Genomic DNA, 26,288 nt, shown 5'->3' with positions numbered 1-26,288 from the left:
GAAATGGCTAGGGAATTGTCAGAAATTCGCCTGTAAACACGTATCCTTGCCATCCTTGTGCCATTGGGATGCCTGAGCTTTGATGGGTTTTAAATATAAATGAGAAGTTAACCCCGGTGTACGCATGTATGTGATGCATCTCTCCCAGTCAAATCTCTGGTCCAGCGTGTCCACCGCACGTCAACACGACAGATGTTATCAGGTAACGCTAGGGTCATCAAATAACTGTCCGAAAAACCGATCAAATAAAATCGTTAAAACAATCCTCCCTCTTGGCCGCTGGGTGCACAAACATCAACATCCATCCGGCCATCCATCCCGTGTCAATATGGGCGCGTCAGCAATCGTACCTGTCCCTCTGGGGAGGGCGCGCAAAGTAACGCACGTGCAAACTGCAGCAGTTAATCTCACTTATCAAAACACTTACTGTCAGTCAACCGCCCTTTTAAATGGGTCGGACGGGCTGCCATTTACCGAACACCTGGAAACCGGGGCAACAATATTTTGTCATCTCCATTTTCATCACCCTGCTTTCGACGGCGTGCTCAAACGCATCCGCACGTTGAATATCCTTTTGTGTGTTGGGTTCAATCAAATATCAAGCTTTTCTCGCTGCGCCATCGCACCCTTTTTTGCGATGTGGACACGTTGGATGGGCTAACGATACCGCGATACTGATCGTTGACGGAATTTCATGTCCGAATTGGCATGTTTATTTTTCGCACACCCTCTTTTATCGTTTGACCAGGGAGGCAGGGGGACAAGAGACAGGGTGGTGAGTGAAGGATGTGCGCCGGGTGCGCAAAACCCGAAACAAGGTCCAATTTTAATTTGATAATTAAAGCCGATATTGATATGTGTGGATTAGGTGGTCGAGAAAGTGCTTGAAGTATATTGCAAGGATTTATTGCCAGGAATATTTCTTGTGCATTTTTGAAGCTGCTGAAGGACATTGATTGGATAATTTTTAACAGGTTTTGAAGCTAAATCTTAATCATTAGCTTGAAGTTTAATTTTCAAAAACCCTGACTGAAAACTTAAACGAATCAAACTCCAAAATTTGCATGAGTTCCAGCTCAATTATAGTTTCGGTATAGACATAAAGGACAGCCAGGTGGAAGAGCCATTAGCAGCGCCGCTCTTCACACGGCAGGACCGAGCTTCAAATCTTAACCCGATCGTACTCCTCTGAAGAGAACCATACCACGTAGTTGTATCAGTCAGTCCTCACTACGAGGGAATGGTCGGGATAGAATTTGAATCACATAGATTGTTAGCACTCAAAGCACAGCAAAATCTACCGAATTTAGTGAGCAATTCCGTGATCTCTTACGGCAGAACAACACAAAGATTTGGAAAAATTATTTTATTTAATATTAGTTAGTTTTCAATGAGCAGTTTTCTAGCCATGTTAAGAGAATGGCTCCAGCTAACACTTGTATGGAATAATTAGTTTATTAAACGGACTAAAAATAATAACTTAATTACAACCATTCCTATAAAAAGTTTGTTTTAGAGACGCCTCCATAATTTTCTTTCACACCCCAAAAACCCAAACCGAAAAAAAACCCAAACCGGTCAACACACGCATGCTAGCGGTTTTGTGGATTTTTCACCCAAAAAACAATTATCATAAAAATCGTACCACAGCCACCCAAAACTTAAACAATATGATGCACACATCCCGCACAGCATCAAACAGCAACATCAAAGCCGCCAGCGGCCAGCCGGTTCGAGCGAGCAAGATTTTTCTGTGACAAAATAGCATAAAATTGCCCACCGTAGGGGCAGCGTGTGTGTGTGTGCACACACCAACTTTTACCGCATTTAATGTGCAGAATAATATTGTAACACATGTTTTGCCATTTGGTGCCGCCAAAAACGCATAATCCTTAATCGGTGCACGTCGGATCGTCCGCGAGAACCCTCGCTCGCGTGACTGGATCAAACGGAAAAATGCACGTTGGTACCTCGGGAAAGGTTAAATTGGCACAACTGTGCAGAAAGAAAGTGCACAGCGCAAATAAGCGTTAGAAGTTGAAACGGAGCCCAGCTAACAAACAAACAAAAAAAGGCGCAAGTCAGCAAGACACATACGAGACGGGTTAGCAAATTTAGACAAATAGTGTCACTAATGTTTACCGTCGGATTTGCATTCCCCTTTTGGGCGAGGTTGATGTTGGGACCAACCAGCAACAAAAAAAAACCTGGTTACAAACATTTCAGATTGCGTTAGGATACAACCTTTCCAGATTCTAACATCATCATCATCATCATCAGGTCCACATGCATCGTGATCAACATGCGCGACTGGGCACAACTTTTACCGTGCGAGCAGATGCATCGTGCATTCGAAAAAAAATACTTTGTGCTACCATCGTGGCAGGATCCGCGACAACACAATCTCACTCACGCCCGTTGCATAAAGCCATCAACTGCGCGCTTCGTCCCTGCATAAGCCGGGACTTCCAGGCTTGCTTCCTTCCGCTCTGGTCCCGTGGTGGAGCAATTTCACTTCGAAATGGATCATTCATCGCACACATTTTGCGCGTTTGCTGGAAGCTTGATGTTGTTGCTTTCTTTCTCTTATTTTCGCGGCACCAACACTGCTCCTTCTTGAGATGCATCACACGTGCACGGTGTTCCTGGACCTCGGAGCTCGGAGCGTCCCAGGGAACGCCAAACCATTACACTAACGTTTTGTGACTTAGCGAGCAGGGTTGAATGATTTATGGAGTTTTTTTTTTACATTCAAGTTTGTTGCTGTAGTTTTTTGCTTACTTCTTCATTCTCTTCTTCATCTCAGTTGTTGCTTCTTAAACTATTGCATCCATCCAACCAAATGTTACATGGATTTTGCATGCATATGCATGCTTGTTGTTGTTTTTTTTTTCTCAAACATTGCATTTATGCACACTTGTTCTGCCTCTATCCCTTCTTCTCTTGATCCTCTGTACACACACACACACACTCGTTTGATGCATTTATGCACTCATCTCTCGCGCGCTCAGCTTTAGCATATGTCATTTGCTGCACTTCGGTTGCTTCTGTTTTTATCTCCATTTCCGCTTTCCAGCTCTTGGGTTTCTTTAGCTTCACCGTTCGCCTACCACTTGATGATGATGATGATGATGTCGTACCAGCGCGTTGCGATGAGCACATTTCTTTCAACTTTCGCCCCCAGGATGAGTATGGTACAAAGAAAGAAAATCTAGCAAACCCAGAAAACCGCACCCCGGGGACGAGAACACAAAAGGCCACGGGGGCGTTTTCGTACTAGTGACTGTGTGTGTGTGTGTGTGTCACCATACACTCGACCAGTTTCAGTAGCCAGCATCCAGCAAATCCCACTGTCTAATGAGTGCTAGCGGATCGTTCTTGCACGTTCAGGCGACGCGGAAGGAAAGAAAAAACACCGAAAGAACGATATCCATTTTCTACACACTCACTCCGCGGCTCATTATGATGCGGTTCGCTAGGAAATGGGATTGGATAGGCGGATAGGCGGGAACACAATTGTGCACATGCCAAACGTTTGTGTGTAGCTGACATGGCTTTGGGAAGCTGTGTGTAGGGCAGGAAGAAACCATTTGTTTTAAGGGCTAGATGACCTAAAGTGGGTAAGGATAGTGTGAACTGGAAGAGCAAATAGACGGATAGTTTGTGCTCAATTTGTAAGCGGAGAAGTTTTTAGCGCAAGAGCTCTAAAAAAAAATCTAAAAATAATTTCACCAAATTCTTAGTCAATGTTCCAGGATTCTAACTGAATAGAACTCTAAAAAAAGTCAATTCATCATGATGTTTACAACGATGTTTAGAACAGAATTAGGTTAGATCCAGAGTTTAAAGATCTCTTGAGTTCCAGTACTCACATACGTGTCAGACATCTGGACTCTGTCCTAAACTGACGATATCCTCGTATTATCCTGACGGTATCCTCATTCGAGAGAATTATGGTGGAGTCGTTATAGTGATGAGGTTCACGCTCTGCAAGACTATTTCACTATTGTGTAGCGAACAAGACTCGCCAAGCTCTTGTGAGGTGGTCTCGTTAAGAGAATGGCACCGGACAACCGAGCCTGTGCAGAGAATTTTACTCGCCAGGCTCCAGTGGGCTGATGAATATCCACAAAAGCCGAGATAACCGTGAATATCCCAGGCATATTGTGCAGTGAATTAGACTCGCCTCGCTACGACGGGCAGGTCTCGTCATGCAATAGGCACCGGACAACCGAGCCTGTGAAATCGTTTTAGATCGTCCGCCCGTACTGCACGAACCCGTGAACAGGTAATAGAAATTCTGCAGTATATTCGATCGCCTGATAAGTAAATTATTAAATAAGGATTCACCGAGTTCATTTAATACTTCAAAATTCCATTTATGTTGAGTTGCCATCTGTCTAACATCAGACCCAAACAAATCTGCCAGTCATCATCTACCGATCCTTATAAATGACTTCTATTGTTTGTACATTGAGAACTTATTTGTTATTATCAGTTTATATACTCATTACAATCCTTATCATGTCTCATCTTAAACCACAATCACATTATTCCAATCATCCCATAATAATCATCTTCTTGGGTCTGCCACTTCTGAACCTACCCACAAAAAACATCTGTCCCTGTGTACCGAGAATAAAACTAAAACAGAAGAACCCTACCAACCATTCATGCATTCACCACAGCATTACTTGCCAGACGTATTATTCCGTCCCTGTACTTCTGCGCCATTCTCCGACGCCAATGTTTGGCCTGTTTGACCAAAAAAACGCCAATGTTTGGCTTCCTGTTACTGTCCTGTCTCGGGAAATGATTATGTAAACCTGAAACGCCCGCCAGCGACATTTACGATCCGGCTAATGGAGCGCTGATCGGTAGCGCAAAATAAACAAGCTTGAACTCCCCCTCTGTTTGGAGGTCCAACTCTGCGCAACTCTACAGAACCAGCCAAGGAGAGTGATGCAAAAACACACGCAACACGCTCAAGGTTGGTGCATCGATAGTGCGTTGTTTAACGATCCTGTGTGTTTGTGTACGATGGTTGGAGTTGATGTCTCCATCCGGAAGTTTGATTTCCGTGTTCCGAGCAACTGCAACTCTGCAATTCTGGGAGCTGAGTTCTCCAGTTTAAAGCGAGAGTTTTGGTTGACTTTTTTGCAAGGATTTCCAGTTACTTTCCCCCTACGTTCGCCTCCATATCCATGGTCCTTTTCAGGTCGGTTGTTAACGCCAGGTTGAAAGATATTAAAAATAAATACGTGACATGGTGCAGTGAGCCACCCGCACCCGGTCCAAGGAGTCTGCTGTGTTTTGTGCGTCAATAAAATTTTATGCATTATTTATGAACGGTGTGCATTTAATAAAAAAGGCACGAGTGACGATTGAAACTCCCCTTGTGGGGTGGTTTGTAGCTTTACCCTTAAGCCCCAACACACATACACACAAACATACAGAACTAAATACGATTGGTAAGTCATTGACGTTGGTAGAAGCGACAGCATCAGGTAGCACCAACCGTCGGTAGAAGGTTGACTCGTTAACCGGTTAACGGTTTAAACCATCGATCGAATCAAATTACAAAACAGTAAATAACTTTAACCGTACATTGGCACGCTCGTTTAGTGCCACGGGTTTGAAAAAAAAAGGGCAGCGCGTACGTCATCGGGATTCGCCTTGTTCACCACCATGACCAGCAAGCCCATGCGGATGATGTTGCCTTCTCCGCGCGTCGATTTCTTCGAGAAGTAAAATCACTGACGCAAGCGTATACCGGGGCTAATCATTGCAAAAAGGGCACCAGGCACCGGGTAATCGGGTAATAAACGGACAACAACAAACAAGAGAGAAGAAAAGAAGAAAAGATCCTCTGTTAGAATCAACAGACTCCCGCTCATAGGCCGTGTAAACAGACGCATATGGCACGACATCGGCTTATCGGTGCCAAGCGGCAATCCATATTTGCGCAATCGGTAATCCGCGATTGACGAGAGCCTAGTTAGATTAGGTTACGGTGGCCTAACCACCCATATCGGTAATGGTGGGTCATCCGTTAAGAGATTGTATTGCGCAACGCGAAGGTACGTGCCGGGTTCGGAATTGGAAAGTGATTGAAAGAGCAAATCCATGCCATTTACATAGCGTGCACGAATCTAGATCATCCAGTTCTAAGAGATGCGAGTGATGCGAATGAGTCGTCATCACCTATGACGAAGTTGGATTATCTAGAATTAACACCCAGCTAGTAAGCTCGTGTTCACACTGCGCGCCATACTGTTGGCTGATCGAATTAGCATCAATTTCTACCAATCGATCCGTTCGAGCAAGGGTATAAGAATTGCGACTCGTAGTTTTAATTTCTTATGCACCTTGTGCCACAACGGAGCTACAAGAATTACTTCCAAACATTAGCCACGATTCTGATACATCAAGTAACAAGGCCCTCAAGCCCTTTGTACCCTTGCAAAATAATTTTTATAATCTTGAACCTCCTGTAAGGACCACTCGAACGAACAACCCAAAGCTTGAACAAAATGTTTACCAACAAAGAAAAAAGCTCATCAATCTCGTTAGATACGACTCGACACGGCACGCGATTCCTTCCACCCCACCGCCCCGAAAAAACAAAATACGCCGGATGTTTTCTTTTTCCTGCGAGTCAAGAAAAAATTAAATTAATTTTCAAGTCGAACCAGGTTTTGTGTACCGGACATTGAGCGCCCCATCCCCGACCACCGGTTACCCCCGGTGGGTGGAAAGTTTGATTACATAGGCTTTATTGTTTCGAGCGTATCAGGAAGCGAGATGGAAGGCACGGCCAGTGGACTACTAATAATCATTGTGTTGATCGTGTTTTTATTTTCCATTACATCCCACGTGCATACACGTACCAGTGGCCGTGTGGCTTGCGATGGGCAGTTACAAGATGCTCAATGATTCCCGGCGCAGCCGTGTCCTGAGATGGATGAGCATGGGCATTTCTGTACCGAAAGCAGCAAAAGGACGACGAAGGCTTTGTGGGTGCGTGCGAAAGTGATGCATCTTGTTTGTAGGTTTTACTGCAAATATTTGAAATTTGATGGCATGTGTTGGAAAATTTTTATCCAATTTGATTTATCCAATTTATTTTTTAACATTTTTGTACAATTTATTTCAATCGAACAATTTTAGATTATTGAAAATGAATAATTTGCTGTCCAACATTTGGTTTGCAATTATTTATTTAATTTTGTTCTTATTTAAAGATGCTAAGAATGACTGGCATTCACCTAGATAAATCAAATTATGCAGTCTACGAAGAACTAAGTCAATTTTTTTCTATGTTTATTGACGTTTGTAGGCTTAGCTGTTACTTGTCTTTCACACCTACTGACAGACGAATTTAGCCTCCGCCAAAAACTTTAGATTTTCAACGAGAAATAAAGTAAAAATTAAACTCGAGTAAATGGACATAAATTGTTGGTTTGGATAATTTTCAAGCCTCTTTGACGATGTCAGCTAATTTATACATAAAGCTTTTTGTTGATAATCATAAAAGTTGAATAATTTTTGATTATTTCTTCTAAAAATGTTTCTTATTTATGATGCTTTTAGCAATTAACTGTCGAAAGCCTTAGAACGAGGCTATCTGCTTGTTTTTCTACTCATAATTGCTCGACTGTTTGAAGGAAGTGGGCTAAAATTATCTGATTTTCTTGCTTAAGTCATCGTAGACCCAAATGCTTTATTAGTTTTGTATCTTTTTTTCTTCTGGAAGGGCCAGCGCAACAATTAGGGAAAACTTGAAGGCACAACCTAAACTAGCACCCAAGAATGCAACAACCAGTTCAAGTACTCAATAAATGAGTATTTTATTGTACGAGTATTAAATTTAATGTGTTCAAATTATTGAAATAAAAATAAATGCTTTAAAATGCTTTGTGAAAATTATTGATTATAAAATTACGAAATACGCATAAAGCACTACAACTTATCAAAGCACACAATCAAAACAAAATCAAAATCTGACGATGCAAAACTTAAACAGAGAAACTACGCACAAAACAAGCAACAAAAAGCCGATTTTCGTCCACTATAAGGACGCACGCATTCGACCTGTTGCACTGCCACCGTTCGAGCTCGACCCGTCCCAAGGTGCTGCACAGCCTTTTGAGTCTCGACTGATTTGAAGTCTTCAAGAAAACGGCACACACACACACACAGGCCGACATTGCACGGGTGTTGCACGACTTTCTTCTTATGAATCAAATTATTATCCTCGGTGAACGCGTTCCTCGTTGGCGTATTTTTCTTTCGTTGTTGGATCTTTTTGCCATTTTTTTTGTGTTGTTTTGCTTTGTGTCTTCTTCTATTTGTCCTACAAATTCTGCTCGACACATAATTTCATTCCGATGACGTTGGTTGGCCGCTTTTCCTCGCATCGACACGCCGTACAACGGGAGAATCTTCATCTTTTCCCTCCCCCATTCATATCCACGCTGCGCTTTATGCTTTCGTGAGTACTCGTTGGTGTGCGCCTTTAAAGTTTGATTTTTGTTTCCTTTATCAGGACAAGTTTGCTGTGCAAATAAAAAAAAACTTTTTCCCGAAACGCCGGTTGTATCGCGCCGTAAAGCTCCCACCGAGTTCGGGGATGTCTCTCCAAACGGACCCAGCCGCGAGTCCTCCAACAGCTGAGGCTCATTTTCCTTGCGGCAAAGCAAGCAACCGGGCGCGCTCTCGCTCTTGTTTGGCCTTCTGTTCCTGTGTCGGAGTTTTCTGTTTGATTTTCCCGCGGCTGGCTGGTAAGAGGGCTTCGGTGGCTGGTGTCTTTTTGGTTTTGGGGTGCTTTACATAGAGAAGAACACGAGCCAACCGAAGCACCGTGCAAAGCCTCCGTTGGCCATGTATACTTAGCAGGCCCATTGGCACAAGAGTTCCAGATCGCTGATGGTGGTAGTGGTGTGTTGTACATGTGTGTGTGTCCTGTCCTCTCTGTTTGAAACTATGGCTAACTTTTCCTGGTCACCAGTTCTTCGAAGTATCAAAGGCGGAAAAGCCTCTCTCGATGTATTTGCTACTGCTGTGGCGGTGACTACTGAGGGAAGGACCAAGGACGAAGCGTGGACACGTTCGAAAACAATGTTGATTAAAATTCATAAAGCATAAATTTCGCTCCGTCCGGCTCTTCGCGCCAATTCATCATCAGTGACCGAAACCCGTGGTCCTACCACCTCCAATCACCAATCAGTTTTGGGTGGAGGTGGCACTCTCGGGTGGGTTCGGTGCCGTGATTCTGCACACATCTGATACGTCATCATCCTTCCACAAACAACCCCAACGCCGCTCTCGTGGCGGCTGATGGTGGTTTGGGACGTGTGTTTGATTTAGCGTCCAGCAGACCACCCTACCCTATCCCAATTGTCCTCACTCGGCCAACTTCCCCGTGTTGAACCATTTCTTTCGACAAATTTTCATTTTATAAACCCACACACACACAAACACACTCGTCTATTGTGCTCACCGTACACACACCCCTCGAGCCAGAGACCGTTCGATGGTACCAATTTGGAATTTCAAATAGTTTTTCCACCTCACCGTCCTGACATTACACCATCCCACCCCAACACCCATCGCACCGTGACTACCGTGATCACAGGATTATGCTGCTTTTGTGCAGTGCAGTTACAAAAAATGGCGAACCACAAAAGCAACAACAACAAAAAATGGAGGCCAAAGCCACCATCATATACCCGGTGTGGACATCAACATACGGTGCTGAGTGTTCGCGGACGTGCGAAATAAATTTGCGATTCGTGCCGTGCATCGTCAATAAATGTATTTTTTGTTTACGCCAGGAACCACGAGGGAAGAAAGATGGACCCGCTGGCCATGCTTTTGTCTTGCGTGATGAATTAAACGTTTGGTACAACCCGAATACCCCCGTGTCACGTGGAACCGTTTTCTGGCGTCGCTTTAGTCTGTCGGCTGGGGGATAATTTAAGTGCACGAAGGGCACGTTTTTTATGCTCTGCTATTTTGCCATCTTTTAAGTGGTACAATAAATAAAATAGTTTAAAAAAGGCCCTTTTTTATTGTCTTTTTTATTATTTGTTTAAAAAAGATTTCACCCTCCTCCTGAAGTATTCCTGAAGTGGAGTTTGAATGAAGCGTTTGGGTGGTATTTTATATTTGTTCATTGGTTGACTGTTGCCACAAGTGTTGGCTATCCAGCACTCACTCATAAACTATTCACAGATACATTAAGGATTTTTTTAAATTTATTTCAAGTGCGTTGAGGTTTGTTAGCACTCCATTATTTACTTTCCTCCAACGTAGATAACCTTCAAACAAAGTATTTAAAAAAAAACAAACTTTTGTTTTGGTTTGTTCGAACTCCATTTCTCCAAAGAGAAATTCACACACACAAAAACCGCAAACACAGCCACGAAATTACACAAAGGTTCGTAGAGAGCTACACAATACCTTTTATAACGAAACGAATCCAAAGTTTAAAAACAAATAAACACAAAAAAATACGAAAAGTTAATTGAAAAACTTTCATGTCGTCAACCACCAACATGAGCGTATGACTTTTTAAAACACGTTTGAGTAGTTTTCAGTATTAGAATATTTGGCTTACAGGGTCCTGACACGGCAGAATGGGGTAGCAAACTCTAGTAAGTCAGTAGAACCGAGAAGGTCATCTGAGACAATTTAACATTCTCTTCTTCTTAGCTTAACAATCTCTAAGGTCACGCAGGCCATCCTGCTAATGGCTTGCTAGCTTTGCGCTGATACCACGTAGTTGGATAGTCTGTCCTCACTAGGGGAGTCGGTCTGGATGAGTTTGGAAACCAGGTTCTGCCGTTTGAAGACCGATGCCGCTGTCACCTAAACCACCGGCCCGCCCTTCAATCTCTATATGTAAAAGAACGTAAGGATAACCGAACCGAACTTTGCCATCGTCGTCGTAGCTTAGCAACAGCAAGCATGCAGGCGCTGCGAGCAAAGAAAGGAAGGAAAGCAAGCCGGGGATACCTTCCTCCAACGAGCACTAGATTGCTCGATGCAAGATTTTCAAAATTATATGAACCATAGCATTACTAGAACAAATCACTTTTTTTTTTTAATTGGATCAAGGGAATGGATCAGGGAGAGGAGCTAGATAGAAAGTATGCACAAACACGAGCACGGAAGGAAGATGGGAAAATGGAGCAGTCAAACAGATTGGAAAAAGTATTAAACCAACAATCGTTTACACCAACGGAATATGTCCTTGGTGTAATCGCAAGGAGAAGACGGGAACGAACTTGACCATGTGTGCGACAAGATTCTAAGGAATCCAGACCCAGCAAGTGACAGCGTAGAGGATGCGACGGTAATGCTGAGCCAGAAATGCCAAATACATTGCGCATGACAAAGCTAATGAAAGTCCACTGAATCTACTCCCACGCTAGAGGGGGATCAAATTACTTCCAACGATAAGCTGACTAGGGCAACGAAGAGAGACTTCAAGCACCTGATGTCCGCCGATCAGTCTGCTTATAGCTCAGAGGATAAATTAGGAAATACCATTAGAACTAAGCGAAAAAGAGCGCTTAACATTGAGTAGCGCCGTGTGAACACTGCTCAGAGGAATGACAGTCAAAAATATTGAATTGCGCCGAAAAAGGATCAGTTAGTTGCTCGAGACCCAGAAGTAACTGTGGGTGTCGCAAACAAACTGGCTTAATGTTCAGAAAAAAAGGACTACATATTTCTGAGCGTAGCAACAATCACTGCAAGGGAATGTGATGTGAATTTCTGCGAATATTCTTAAAACACCACAAAGTGGAGAGATTGGACCGTAGACGTGATTGCATCCAGGAGAAATAAGTATTGAATTGGCGATGGAAAAATAACAATTTTTAAAATTTTAGCTCAAGCACACGAAGAACGAATGCCACAACAATTTATTACCACGAGGCAGATACTGCCGGGCTTTCACTACGTATTGGCACGTTCCAGAACATCTACTGATTTGTGCTAGAATTAATACAAGCATTATTATTAGCAATGATAATAGGAGCAATAGTCAAAATTGTTCTATTACTGGACAATTTGCACAATTCACATAATGAAGAATGTAAACATCGTACGTTTGAGCAATTTTTTTCAATTCGCCAGGACAAATAAACGATTTGAGGATCCATAGCAGCCGATAAGAAATGTTAGCATTTCGCAAATGTTAGCACATACACAACCGAGCAAAAGTGCTATACTTCACGGCCATTTCGTAGAAGAAAATGTATTGTAATCAAGGAGAATGTTGAACATTGCTATCTTAAATTTTTAGCAAAACGGACATGCTACCAATGAAAAATGGTTTTCGGATTTCGGAGTTTGCATCCTGGAGTTTGCATGCAGCCCAGAGTTTGCAGGTGCAAAGATCGATTCTACCGGGCCCTGACTAGTTTAACTTAAAAAAATGAAATATTCAAAACGATTTTGAAAAGAGCTTGAAGCAATAGTTCGATGGTTGCACGTAATTAATTTTGCTTCTATAACTTTTATTTAGAACTCATATGCTCCTATGTTCGGACTGATGGGTTTTAAAATCGTGTTGTTTTCTAGAACTGGTAACTTTGAACTTCTCTTCAAACCTGTGCAATGCCCTTTTAGTGTATTTAAACCGAAATTTCAAACACATTACATCCGCTATTGCTCATCTCATCCCATTGGTAATCCTTCTCTAACGAGGCTAGCTTATGATCTTTTGGAAAAATACTCATTAGCAAAATAACAACTTCATTGCATTGCCTCACTTTAACTATTTACAGATAAATCTGTTATTTTGAAGAATCATATTTACATGTTACATGTTTTCAACGAATAATGGCACCGATCAAAATGATGCTGTTTTCGTGTACCCTCGAAGCGCTCTACCATTTTGTAATTGGAATTTGTACATTTGTTTACAAGAATTGATCCCACATCCGTACCGTATATTGAACGAATGTTTGTAATAATATTTCGCTTAAAGTTCTACGAAAAATTCGTAGATATCGAATTACTAAAGCCCTTGAACAGAACCTTACACAACACGATTAGTACCGATATCCAATCAATCAGACATTTCATCGTACGTTGGGATTACACCATCCAATGAAACGTTTCTTTTACACGAAAAAGAATAGAGAGAGAGAGACAGAGAGCTAGACTAAATGCTTTCAATTTTAAGGTTCAAGATATTTGGGTTGAGGATACCTAAGCCAACAAAAAAAGGCACAAGGATTCCTTCCAAATCCTAATCCCGTAATTCGATACACAGAGATGCTTGGGGTTTGGCAACAAAAGATGAATGGGACTCCATCCCCATACTGACATGGGGATGGAGTCCACTGCAAAGACATGGAGAAACGGTGTCCTTCTCAGTGCATCCGTGTTCTAATTTGTTTCTCGCCTTTTGGCCGTTGTCAGCTGTTCAGTTGGCCGTTCTTGATTGCTTCAATGCATCCGATGGTCGCAGATCGGATCGAACCGATATCCTGCACCACCACCCGGTGAAGATTATCTCGAACAATCGAATTTCGAAGCTTTCCCTCACTGTGTTTCAAGCGAGTTTTTTTCGAGTCCTCCTGGTACGAAGGGACCGAACCGAAACATGAAAAATGCATTCAGGGTACAAATAACGGGCGCAACCTGCTGACACAGATGGGAAGGAAAGGACCAATTCAACTTAAAAACAGAAACGCAATCGAAAACGAGCATTCGGCATCTCTCGGTCCCAAGAGCTGATGCTTATCGCGTGCGCATCGGATGAAGGAACGACTGGTGATACGATTCCTTGCTCTTTTTTTTTTTCGTTCGTTCTTTCCTTTTGGGAAAGGAATCATCGCTGGAGAAACCTAATCTTGCTCCAGGAATGCAAGAGCCGGCGGTGATGTGATGGCGGTGGAGGCCTTTTCCATCAGTACAAATCCAGAAATGAAGGATCGATCGAACGCCATCGCAGTCCGGGTGAAGATCTTCTCCACAATCCGTACGGAATCATCTTCATCGTCACCATATTTCTATACCGAGAAGCAGCAAACGGGCGACGGCAGACGTGCAGGTTGGTGTAATGCTCCACACTCCACAAGTATCGTGTTTCTCGCATCGAAATGTGGTGCGAGATTGCGAGTAGAAGGACCCTTACTGCGGACGCTTAGCAGATCGTAAAGAAAAGGAAGCAATACACGCTTTCTACACTTTTTATTCGCTCGCTCGATTTCAACAAAAGAATCTTGTTGGAAAAAAAGCTTCGACGTGATGGGTATGCTGGAAGGTGTCCGGGGTGAAAATTACATTCTCAGCGTTCGGTTTCATCAGCCGGCTATGAGGCAAGAAGCAACAAGAATCAGAGCTGCTCCTTCACCGAGAGCAGCAGCAGAAAGAAGTTAATCAAAGTGCAGAACACCACAACTCGTAATCGTTGCGAAGAATGGGCGACAGCGGTGGTCAGCGAGATGGAACGGCGTGTGATGGGCAGATATCATCATCATCACCATCATCTGCATCAACTCGCACAGAAACGATTCCGTGTGTACCATACGCTCTCATGATGCTTATTTCCTTCCCGGACACACTACCATTCGTCATAGCACGGGCGCTGCGGGCGGGATACAGCTCAGTAAACATTGTCCGAGAGCAGCACAGATTGCATCGAGTTTCATCCAGCACGGTGGAATCGCACAGAAAACGGATGCAAAACTTTCCCATCGGACCACTCTCCCCTCCCGGTCCGCGTCCCGGAATCGGAATCCAGAATGCGGACGGCAAATTCTTTATCCGGGCGTTGAAATCGGAATAAGGCGTCTCTATTTTGCATCTGGGCAAAAACTTCCCAAGAAATGATGGCTGCTACTGCTGGTCGATGGAATCAAACCTCAAGACATGCTTCCGGTTTCGGTGGATGCTGAAGGCGCATCAGTAAACCCAAATGGACGCCATTTTCGGATTCGGTTTTACGCTTTCCCCCCGTTAACCACATCCTGTGCAGACTTTCGCCACTGCTGGTCCGCTTCACTTCTTTGCAATCTTTTCATGGGTTTAGTTTATTTGCAAAGTGTACGAAGGGGAGAAATGATAGAAAAGAACTACTGATAGAACAGAGCCACATACACACACACACACACACAAAACCCAACTACTGTGGTTCCGGTAGTTGGTGGTTTTCGTAGTTCACAAATGGCGTCTCCTGCCAGATAGAACGAAGTTGTCCGGAAATTCTCTGGAGCTCGAACGCGATACCCATCACCCGTAAAAACCACACATAGCCTTCCGGGCTGGTTAAGATTGGTGGTGGAAGGTGGTACAGATGGTGCAATAATTAATGCAAATATACGGAGATCCCAGCACACCCTATACACCATCGGTACGCCGGATGAGATATCTAATGGATTGCTGAACGACCACAACACGTACCAATCGATTCTTGGAGCTTGACGGTGAGGACCCCCCGTCTGGCACAGTACAGTAATTCTGCTCTAGTCTACCTTCAAGGAGGAACAACAACAAAAAACAGAGAAGCCTTCAGGGCATTCGTATCTGCATCTGGATGCTGCACTTGACCCGAGAAACGACCAGGAACTCTGGTGCATTGTTCACACGCCGAAGGTCGGCTGGTAGAAGATTGCTTAATCCCTCGCCATCTTTTACCAATGTTCAGGTGTAATCAGTCAAAGTCTTCTACCGGCGTGCCATGTATAATAAGCGGATTGAGCCCGAGCTAAAAGATGCAATCAGGGCAAAAGCTGCAGAGCGCGAGAAAAATGACGCTCCTCTAGGCATCAAAGCCTTTGCTGCTGCTGCTGCTGCTGCTGCTATTAAGCTTCCGACCGTTTTGTGACGCTTCCATGGACCCGTAACTAATAGGTTAAGATCTCGGCCTCGCTAGACACGAACACGGGACTAAACGAATTCCATTCTTCCAGCGTCACCTTCAACCCCTTGTCTTCCATCGGTTGACGTGCTCGTTTAGACACCTTCCACGGGCGCTACCAAAAGCGACCAGAGCGAGCGAGGATTAATAGGAATTCATTTCGTAATAATCCACCGTCCAACGGTGCACCTTCAGCTCCATCATTACACGAGCCGCGCATTACACAGTATTCAAAGCCCACCGTTCGTGTCTACTCTCGGGTCTTTTCCAATTCGTACGGATGAAGAAAAATGTCAAGTTGAAATGCCAGCGCGAAAGATGTTGCCCACGTTTTCCTTAACGAAAAAAAAAAAGCCGAAAAAGCCGGTAAAGAATGTTTTACCGGAATGTCACCTCAAAAATGGCTCGTTTGCCGACATTCTTGGTCCTAACCGAAATGCAGCCCCCACTTGCCGGCCAAAAAACGTTTTGGAATGATCCAAATTATTGTTGTACGTCGCTCGATGGGAACATTTCTTTCGGCCTGTTCGGCCAGCTTGTCCCCGATCGCAAGCAGTACGCCCGTAATTTGATTTCCCACTTTTTCCTGCCTCTTTAGGGCGCTGATGCGATGAAGCAATGGATGACGAAACATTACACATACACTACCAAGTCCCTCCTCCATGCCAAAATCTCCGGTTCCTGAAGAAAGCTCCGATCTTCGCGTTCTGTTCAGCAATAGTTCAATCAAGCATCATGAACCAGAGTCGCAACGCAAGGCTTTTGTATACAACCCTAATTAGGATTGCCATTTTTCATTCCACCGGGTTTTTCTTGCCCCAAAACTACCGGCCGGCAAAAAAAAAACTACGTCAATCATAATCACGCTGCCCATAAAAACAGACGTGACGACGTCAGACGTTCCAGTACGCAAAAGTTTCATGCCCGAAAAACGTCACCCAATCTTCAAGGGGTTTTCTACCTTTTTTTTCGCTTTGGAACTCGCTTGGAGTTGTTGCACAGAAGTACACCTCGTATTTCACCGTGAGGATGTTTCCGCCTTTTCTCCTATTTTTTTCTCCTTCTACTTGGTGCTTTAGCAAAATTTGCTACCGCTCTGGGACCAACCTAACCAAACCAGCCCCAAGTCGGGCAATTTCCGGCAGAAGCCAGCATGCAAAAAAAATATCGTCCATAAAATCTATGGCTTCATCAGCAAGCGAGATGGAGCGAGAGAGAGAGAGAGAGAGAGAGAGAGAGAGAGAGAAAGAACAGTATCCTTTTAAAAAGTACTCCCCATCAAAGCATTAAAAAACAGGGTAAAGAAACGCACCAGGAACCACCCCGACAAGCTCTAAGAAAGTTTATTAGAGAATTCTTTAGAGGTTATGTCCTTACCTTCCGCACAAAGTCGCACACACACACACATTGCACCGAAAGTCTGAACGGTGACCAGAAAGGCCATACAGAAGTGGCCAATCAATTTCCACCGAATAGGGCAGGCCTGATTTTAGATTCCCTTTTTTTTATTCTTCCTGCGACAAAATTTTAAATTGCCATCTTTAAAGGAAACACAATTGCTCCATAGAGAGTGGATGAAAGGATGCTGGGCTGCAGGGCGAGTCTCATTTTAGGGCCGGGGAACCAACGTTGACGATGGTTTCCATTAAATGAAACTCTGTAACGAGTGCTAGGAGGGGGGGGCCGGCCGTTCAATAGTCATTACTTAAGTTTGGCGCATTCGCAATCGTTTTGGGGTGCTGTCGCACAAACACAACCACCAATGTTTGGCCCGCCCAAGGTGAACTCCATCTGGATCCTGAAGAACGCCGCCCGACAATCAACTGTTGTCGCAGTCTTTTCTGGTTAGCGTCCAAAAAATATGTTTCGGTCACTTCCTTCCTGTGTGTGCCGATAATGAACCCGTCGACGAGCGAAACTGCCGTTCGGCTTTTTGCCATTTGGCACCGGTGAGGCTACTCCAGTCTGCTTGGTGCCGTACTGGGACTAGTTCTGGACAGGATTGCACAAGCACCCGATGTCTTGAACCGTTATGCATACGGTTCCAGTGTTTGTTTGTTTATACCTCTCTTTAATAGTGTGTTAAGGGTCAAGTTATCCAAGAAGAATGGAGCTTGATTTGTGATGAAAGCAAAAACAAGACGGGTTTACAAAATCTCCAAGGTTTAAGCGCTTGCAGGACAAGCAGGAAATACAAAAAATCACCCAATTCTAAACATCAGCGGTTAATATGTGGGCATTGGTAAGCTTCTGATTCCCACCTCAATCGACCAGTCTGGGAACGCTTTTCGCTCGATTTGCGCTGAAAAGCAATTTACCGCGTCCGATTGTCAACATTTTCTTATCGTGTTCACTCCGCTTTCCGTTTTACAACACACAACGGATGAATGACAGTGAAAAGAAGGCGAACAAAATTCTATTCCGTACATCGGTTCTAACAACGCGCAACAAAATCATCGTCATCCATTCAAACAGGAAAGCAGGAAACAAACAACAGAACTCGGAACTTGGGGGCCTTGTGTTTCCTCCCTACGGGAGACTTTTTTTTTGTGTCTGTGCGTTGTTTCTTTGATAAAATTACACCGTGAACCTATGTGGAATGCTAGAAATTCCAAATGGGAGGAATATCTTCACGTGGCCTTCCTCGCCCACAAAGGTCCACACCGGTCGGCTGATTACTTTTCCTGCGGACCAGAAATTGAAAATAAAAAACAAACTAAACGAACTGGCATTGATTGATTTCCGAATTCCAGTGAATTCCACTGCCCGGCGTCAGAAACCTCTAGTTTGCGCTTCCGCCGCCATCATTTACGTTCATTCTTTACCCGCTTCGAGGGACTCAATTTGAGCTCTCAAATTCAATTATTGGGAAAGTAGTGTACATACCTTTTTTTTTTTCTTTCGCCCCTTCAATGTCCACGGGTTGCAGATAGCGTGGAAAGTAGAATTGGCACACACTTTTTGGCAGAGCTCGAGAAATCGAAGGGTACTGTGGGTATTAAATTGTTTCCGTAGGTCGGGAACACCTGCCTGGACCTCAGGAAGAGCAGTTCTGTGTTCAAATGGTGAATGAAATTCTTTTCTCCACCTTTATTACCCCCGATTCCCCGGGTTTGCCGGATCGGAAAGTCAACTGGAAAATGATGAAAATTTCGAACTCACCGTCGTTACGGTGCCTATTGCTATAACATTCTGATCGAGAACACCGGAAAGAAGAGACAATCGGAAAACAAAAAAGGCAAACAAGCCGTGGACATCACCACTGTCAATTTTCGGTCCTTAGAATCCGTATCCATACGAAAAGCAGGAGCAGGGGAACAGCGCAAAAATAAAAGCCTAATGAAGGGAACCCAAGAAAAAATAAAATACTGTCCCTGATGATGTTCCTGTTTCATGCGGCGCAGGGCACGGAAAGTAGAAAGGGAAACATCGAAACATATTCGCTCATCATAACAAACAAATTATGAGTAATTGATGATGGCCAAACGGAATAGGAAGGCATCCCCTGCCGCGTTCGAACTGTGTGCATTCGGTTTGACGTTTGACAAAACGGGCGCCACTTGGGCACGGTTTGGTACGCAAGAGAGCAAAGCGGATGGTAGCGTTCCGAAATTGGTTCGCTTTGTTTCGAAACTAATAAAGTTGAGAGTGAATGCTTTTTTTTATTTTTGAAATGTTCCCTACTTTAGCAATACTCTTCATTTCCACCTTCCAAGCAGAACAGCAGGACCTCCGGCTGTTCCTAAACTTTGAAGTTTTGGAGGAGGAGTTTCCCATTTTTTGAGGAGTGTTTTTTTCGTGTTAATGGCTTTTGTTTTATCCTTTTTCCCATTAGACATTCCTAGGGGCATCCCTCCTATACACCAAGCGAACCCTAGCGGTCGATAAGTTTCGAGTAGTTTGATTCAAGCGTTTGCTTAATCACCGAAAATGGTGTTCCCGGTTCTAGAGTGGCGCCCTACACTATTTTAAGCCAAGTGAATCGTTTTAGATGAGGGAATACAACAACAAAAAATGCTACAAAAAACTAACACACTACTTTAGACCGAAAGTGCTGGTCGGATACAGTGTCTTTCTTCGCGCACGCGTCCAATCGTACCGGAGTTGAGGTAGGTTAGTGCACGAAACGAAATGATTAATGACCCACTTCCTGTACATGAGGTTGGTGCGCTGCCCAAGTCTAGCTTTACTAATGGCCGCACCCCGCAGAGGTCAGAACCCCGCTGCCGAGGCGTCTCGTGCCTTGCAACACGCGTTGCATTTGATTCTAATTGCTATTATTTACGGTCATTGTTGGGTTTTTGTGTTAGAAAGAAGACCGGAAAGCATTAAACAGATCTAGGTTGGACCTTCTTGTAACCCCTACCAACCGAGTGAGTCTCAGACGACGCGTGCAGATGCGGCACCAGTGTGAAAGAACTCTAACACGCTCCACCAGGACAGGCTGATCGAATCAAACTATCAACATATGTCCGCAAGCATTTGCCCTATTGCATCACCGAAGGTCAAGGGTATATGGTGGCAGTAGGCGCAAGGGACTGGCCACAATCGATCAACGAGGGTCACACCGATGAATGCGAGTCCGAAGTCAATTGTCCCGTGACGCAACTTCATTTTCGGGCAGTTGGTCACAAGGAGTTTCCAATGGGATCGGGCAAGGTACAGGCTAATGGTCACGTACCTTAGACACGGTTGCTACCGGTAGTTTTCCTATTCGTAGCACGCCAATCGAATCTGATTATCGATTTTAATCTCACTCGACTGATAGCGCTGGTTTTTGCTAAGCGATAGCGCCAATTCTCTAGCGGCTTTCTGTTTCTAGGAAGCAGCACGGTAATGTCAATAAAATTAGATTATTCTACGCCTAGAATCTGTGACGTAGCGATAAGGGAACAGAGAGCACAATGCTCCCAGGGAGATTTGTTTTTGTGTATTGTAAAGCATTGATAGGAGAGATAAGATAAAAGGAGATGTTTTTTTATACGTTACAGTGATTTAATTGTTATAAAATATTCATTACAATTATTTTTTCCTGAAAAAGCCCACAATTTCAAACTACTTTGTTACATATTGAAGTCAAAGTCAAAGCAAAGTGAAAAAAGAAATAAAAAAATAGAATTATAAATAAATAAATATGTTATTACCATATCAAACAAACAAAATTATTCAAAATACGCTCCTATCGAAATGTCTTTGACCATAAAAAGATGGCAAAGTTTAGGTTCAAACGATGGTGGAAGAACATAGTTTTAGCATTGATTAAATTGTTGTAAAATAATTACTTCATAATAATTATTGTTTTTCCATGAAAAAGACTACAAGTACGAAACCACATTGATACAAATCAAAGTAAAAGTTAAAGCAAAGCACAAAAAAAGGAATATTTTAAGAATTCCACTTTGATTCCTTTTGTTTATATTTTAATGACATATAAAATAGAAAAAATATTCAAACTTAGTTTTTATCGAATTGTGATCCTCTTTCACTATGAAAAAATGGAAGAATTCAGGTTAAAAGTGTGATCGAACATATTTATAGCATTTAACTCCTAAATAAAACAATTTCTAACATAAAGCAAAACAGCTACGACATTCTACCGTAATAAAAAGATATAATGCACTTCCTTATTATTTAATCAAACGCATAAAATAAATAGACAAATAAGAAAAAAATATGATTGCCATAAACATAAAGCTCTCATTGATCTCCAAGGCATAATAAATATATTTCTGTGAGTAGGTATCGTCCAGATCGAAATAGCGAGAACTTATGTGCCCCATTTTCCTCTAAACTACCAAATAAACATATTCGATATTGTTTCCTTTATCCCTACGCAACATTACATTGACGATCTAATCATGTGCATTATCCGTGCGCTTTTCTTTACAACCACCATTTACGCACCTTTACAAACTGGTAACATAGTCCCATCAATATCGGCCGAACATTTTCCGAAGAGAGCCTTGGGGTGTAGCATTTTGTTACATTTTATTACACAACTCCCATTCATAAGACTAAGTGGGAGTTGCTGGTGGAATCGTAAAATAAAGCAAACAAAAAAGCCAACCCAAAACGCATACCAAAACAATGCGAGCAAATCGAAAGGAAACGAAGCAAAAAAAAAACCGGTGGCATTTTACCTTGCATCGAGCGCCCGGAGCCCGGAAAATGACACACGCATAATCCTTGGAGAAAGAAAAACGGGGAGAGAAAAAAAAGGCAACAAAAAGTCCTAATCCAAATAGAACGAAATCCATTAGTTCCAATTACCATTCCGAAGAAGGCGTAGAAAAGCTTCGAGCAATCGTCGCTTCGTCGGCGAAGAGAAGGGCTCTACAGCTGCGAAGGCGAAGAAAAAAAGAAAGAGCAAAGATATGGACCCGGACAGATAAAAGGATTAAAAGCAAGGTAAGACACCGAGCACCGCAGTTAGGTCTGAACATAACCGATAGCCAAAACGCTTAGAGACCCGGACGGTTTTGGGTTGTGCATGATAGTGCCTAAGGTCTTCCACCCAGCAATGGACGGGCGGACAGACAGATAGACAGCCAGTCAGAAATGGAAAAAAGACGGTGCAGCCAGCCGGTGATGGGAATTATTGGATTGTCTTCTTCTCGCTGACTGACGTTTGTGCGAGCGTGAGCGGTTCGTGCGGCTCACCGGGTAATAATGAGTGATGGAAAACCGCCCGGTAATGGTTCCCGAGACCCCGGGACCAATTCCTGGAGGATGAGTCACACACCGGAGGGTTCTAGATGATGCTACTGGGGCACAGCTTTCGTTGCTGCTACTAATGGACGTATTGTACCACCTCCAAATAAAAAAGCGTCACAAAAATTGGGGTAAATGTGGATATTTCTGTTCAGAACTCCAACACAACAAAAAAAAGATGGCCGTAGACACTTGCACAAACAGTGCTGCCAGCTGCTGGCGGGAGAATACCTAGATCAATCTTCATTTGCGACATAATCGCAACCCACAAGGTCACTCACGCGCATGTGTGACGTTTAGAGGATATGTATCCACGCGTTACTTCCCAACAAGCCCCACAAACTTCCCCCTCTCTAGGCCAAAGCCGGAAGGATAATTGACACATTCGATTAGTATTTATGGTGCTCGCCACCAGCCGACCGTTATGTGGCGGGGTTCCAGTGAGTGACCGGGTCAGAAAACGCGCGTCCGTCAATCGATAACGCTTGCCACGCCACAACGGCAAAGCACCAGAGCCCTACCAAGCCAAGGCAAACGGGAACCGATTAGGCATGGCCAAAGTCGCGTTATCGAATCGGCCGGACGGTTAAAGCGGGTCGGATAAAAACACAAATCACTCGCCACGGCCCAAGGTTAGTGGGGTATGCCGGTCGGCCTATGGGAAACAGGTTGGTTAACCTTTCTCGTTGCTGCTGTGTGTGGGATGTACCGACGAGACTGACGGAACTCACGCGGAAGTCATATACGCGCTGCATACGAATCAGACACAAGGTGTGTTTGTTTTTTTTTTTGCCTCTCCTTTTACGGTGGAGATAAATTTCATCAATAAAATTTTTCGGCCACAGGCAAATCCGTTCCGATTGCAATATTTATCCTGCGGCGTACGAGACGGAGGTTCGCGATGTGATCCGCTGATGCGATACGAATGCATAATTGAGCAGGGTTGCTACACGTCCCGGGCCATCGTTCAATGTTTTTTTTTTTTTTTTTTTTTTTTGGGGAAGTTGTGTATGTTGGTGGAGTGAAATGATCGCACTCGCAAACATGCCGTGTGTGTGTGTGCTTGATAGGTGGTGCGAGAAAAAATACGCTGGCGCGCGTCGAATATTTATGGAGACTTCCGGACGAACAGGCGCGCCGTTATCCGGACGCCCAAAGGGTAGTTCGTTCGCGCGGAAAACCCAATACTCAATGCTTCAATTCAAAACGGAGGCCCGAGTTCGATTTTGCGGAAAACACGCCGCAAGATCGAAAGATGCCCAAAAAAAAAACAGGACACCCTCGAGAATCCATCCCGAAACTCGTAATCGAGTAAGGCGTAAGTTCAAAAATACACAACCGATACAGGAACCTCTTTTTTGTTGTTATTGGTATTGCCCCCCCCCCCCCCCCCCCCGAAAGATGCATTCATCTACTTCTCCACTACTCGCCGCAAGTTGGGATGATAAAGTTCTACCCTTCCGGCAATCCACAGCAGCCAAGGTAAGACCCCCAGAGTTTATCTTAAATTAATGTCAATCAAGTTCGCTCTGTGCTCTTTTCCTGGAGGTTTGCCGTTTTTTTGTTTCTTGCTTCGTAGCTTCCGGGTGTTCCGTTTGCGATTCCAAGCTACACCGCGTTTTCTGGGGAGCTTCCGGGGGAGTGTTTGGTGGCAGTGGATGAATTTGATAAGCCACTGGTTGTTATGGGAGCACGACGCTAGGTTGCAGGGTACCGCAACGAACAACTTTTCCCTACTCAATACGGCAAAACGTATCCCGGTACGAAGGCACCGAGGCATCAGAGCAAAACTGTTGTTAGTTTTGGACCTTATCTTGAGGTACTTCTCCAAAAGAGCAACCCACACTATGTGTGTGTGTGTGTCTCTCTGGTAGAACACAACCCTAGAACACAAAATGTCCTCCCGAGCATAGCACCCCAGTGCTGTGGGTGATAAAAAAGGACAAACTCTTCTTATCATTGCCCTTGCCCGGTGTCGCACTGATGCTCTGTTTTGTCTGTGCCAATACACTCAGAAAACTCATAATACTATTCCAATCAACATTCCAGCTTGGCGGAGTTGGCAATGGGTGGTTTGTATGGTTTTTTTTTTTGGTTATGTGGCAGACACTTCAATACGGAACATACTATTGTTCCATCTGTTTAGCTCTCAGGCGCACGGTGGGCATTTATGCGGGACAAAATTACAATTTATGTAATTTCTTTAAAGCAAAAGCTTCGCTAATATTGAAATGTGTCAAGATAACGGTGTCAGATAACGGAAAATAAGCTCAGTTATAACCATTCCGCCAAGGCGAAACATAGATCAGAATTCTTGTTAACAAGACAGTAAATATATACCTTTTATCTTTGTTACAAATGTTTTAGAAAGTGATAGCGACAGACAGACAGAGTCAAACACAAATTTAAATGCTTTTAAATGCTTTAAATTACATCCAATGGATAGCAGAATAGAAAAAGAAGAAATGAATGAATGCAAACAAAATTAGAGCTCTAATAATAATTAAAGAAGCTGCTCAAATTCCAGACTAAATTAAACATGACAAATGATTAAGTAATCCAAAAATCGTCTGAAAATTTTGAAATTTTCAATCCCACTCGAACAATTTTAAACTGACATGACTTTGCAGCCGCTTAGACTAAAATGGAGAACAAAATTCCACATAAACACACAGACTTTTTTTTGTATCCAATTTGCCCACTATGCAGCTTGAAGGACTTATCCCTCCCAACTTTCATGTAGGCCTTATTTCCTGGACCGAATTTTACAACTTTTTACCATTGTGGGAACGAAATTTCCCTCCACGGGAAAACTCTGTTACATCTTCCCATTGTAAAAAAATCCCCCTCTTGTATGGCTCCCCCCCCCCCCCATTGCTAGATGAACTTTCCCATCCCTTCCCTTCCCCCAATATTGCATTCCGGCCGGGTGCAAAACGTGGGCTTGATTTATTACACTTACCGTTTCGTTGCCACTGGCGAAATTTGTGATACAGAAAGCAGGAACACATGCAGAAGATCGACGACAGGATCATGAGCGTCAGCACGATGCCAACCCACACATCGCCGATAAACCGCTCGTACGTTGGGTCGAGCATCTGTTCCGTGCCGACGCCACCGAGCCCATCGCGGCCCCGGTTAGCGAACGACTGCAGACTGTTGAGCAGCCCGTAGTCGCTGCTACCGTTGCTGTAGTCAATGCCCCCGAACAGGCTGGACCCGGACGAGCCGAACCCACCGAAACCGCCGGCATCGGCCATACCGCCGTACGTGGCACCACTGCCGGTTGCCGCTAGCCGTGCCGCTGCTCCGCTGGCGGCGTTCTGCTGCTGCTGGTGAAGGTTCTGCCAGAACAGCGTGTAGTTGTTGCCCCGGATCAGCTTGTCAAAGTCGAGATTCGTCGGTATTTCGAAGGTTATCTTTGATTCGAAGTTTTCGATCATTTTCGTTCGACTGTGAGGGTGTGTGTAATTCAGCACAATTATCCTGCCCTACACGTCACAGGACACTCGCCCCTTACGCACGCTACAAACACACGCGTTGATGGATTGGATAGCACGATTACACACAACGATGCCGCACACTAGAAATTCTATATCCTCGCTAGGACACGGTTTCGAATATTCTCGTACGCACAAACACGAAACACCAACACGGAGATAATGATTCTTTATCTGTATCCTTTCTTTTTCAC

The 26,288-nt window shown here is 43.9% G+C and overlaps 1 protein-coding gene across 1 annotated transcript in view; it reads right to left on the bottom strand.

The window, feature by feature from the left end:
- The window catches only part of LOC126568327 (protein commissureless 2 homolog), a 51,469-nt gene extending 25,426 nt beyond the window's left edge, over positions 1 to 26,043 (bottom strand). Inside the window, exon 1 of the mRNA XM_050224787.1 lies at positions 25,557 to 26,043. Coding sequence (XP_050080744.1) covers positions 25,557 to 26,037 — 481 coding nt within the window. The 5' untranslated portion in view covers positions 26,038 to 26,043. The remainder of the gene's footprint in view (positions 1 to 25,556) is intronic.
- Positions 26,044 to 26,288: the final 245 nt, after the last annotated feature.

This window comes from Anopheles maculipalpis, chromosome 2RL (assembly GCF_943734695.1).
Source record: "Anopheles maculipalpis chromosome 2RL, idAnoMacuDA_375_x, whole genome shotgun sequence".
Taxonomy (NCBI): Eukaryota; Metazoa; Arthropoda; class Insecta; order Diptera; family Culicidae; genus Anopheles; species Anopheles maculipalpis.
Note: the sequence above shows the minus strand (reverse complement) of the source record. Positions and strands in the feature narration are given on the sequence as shown.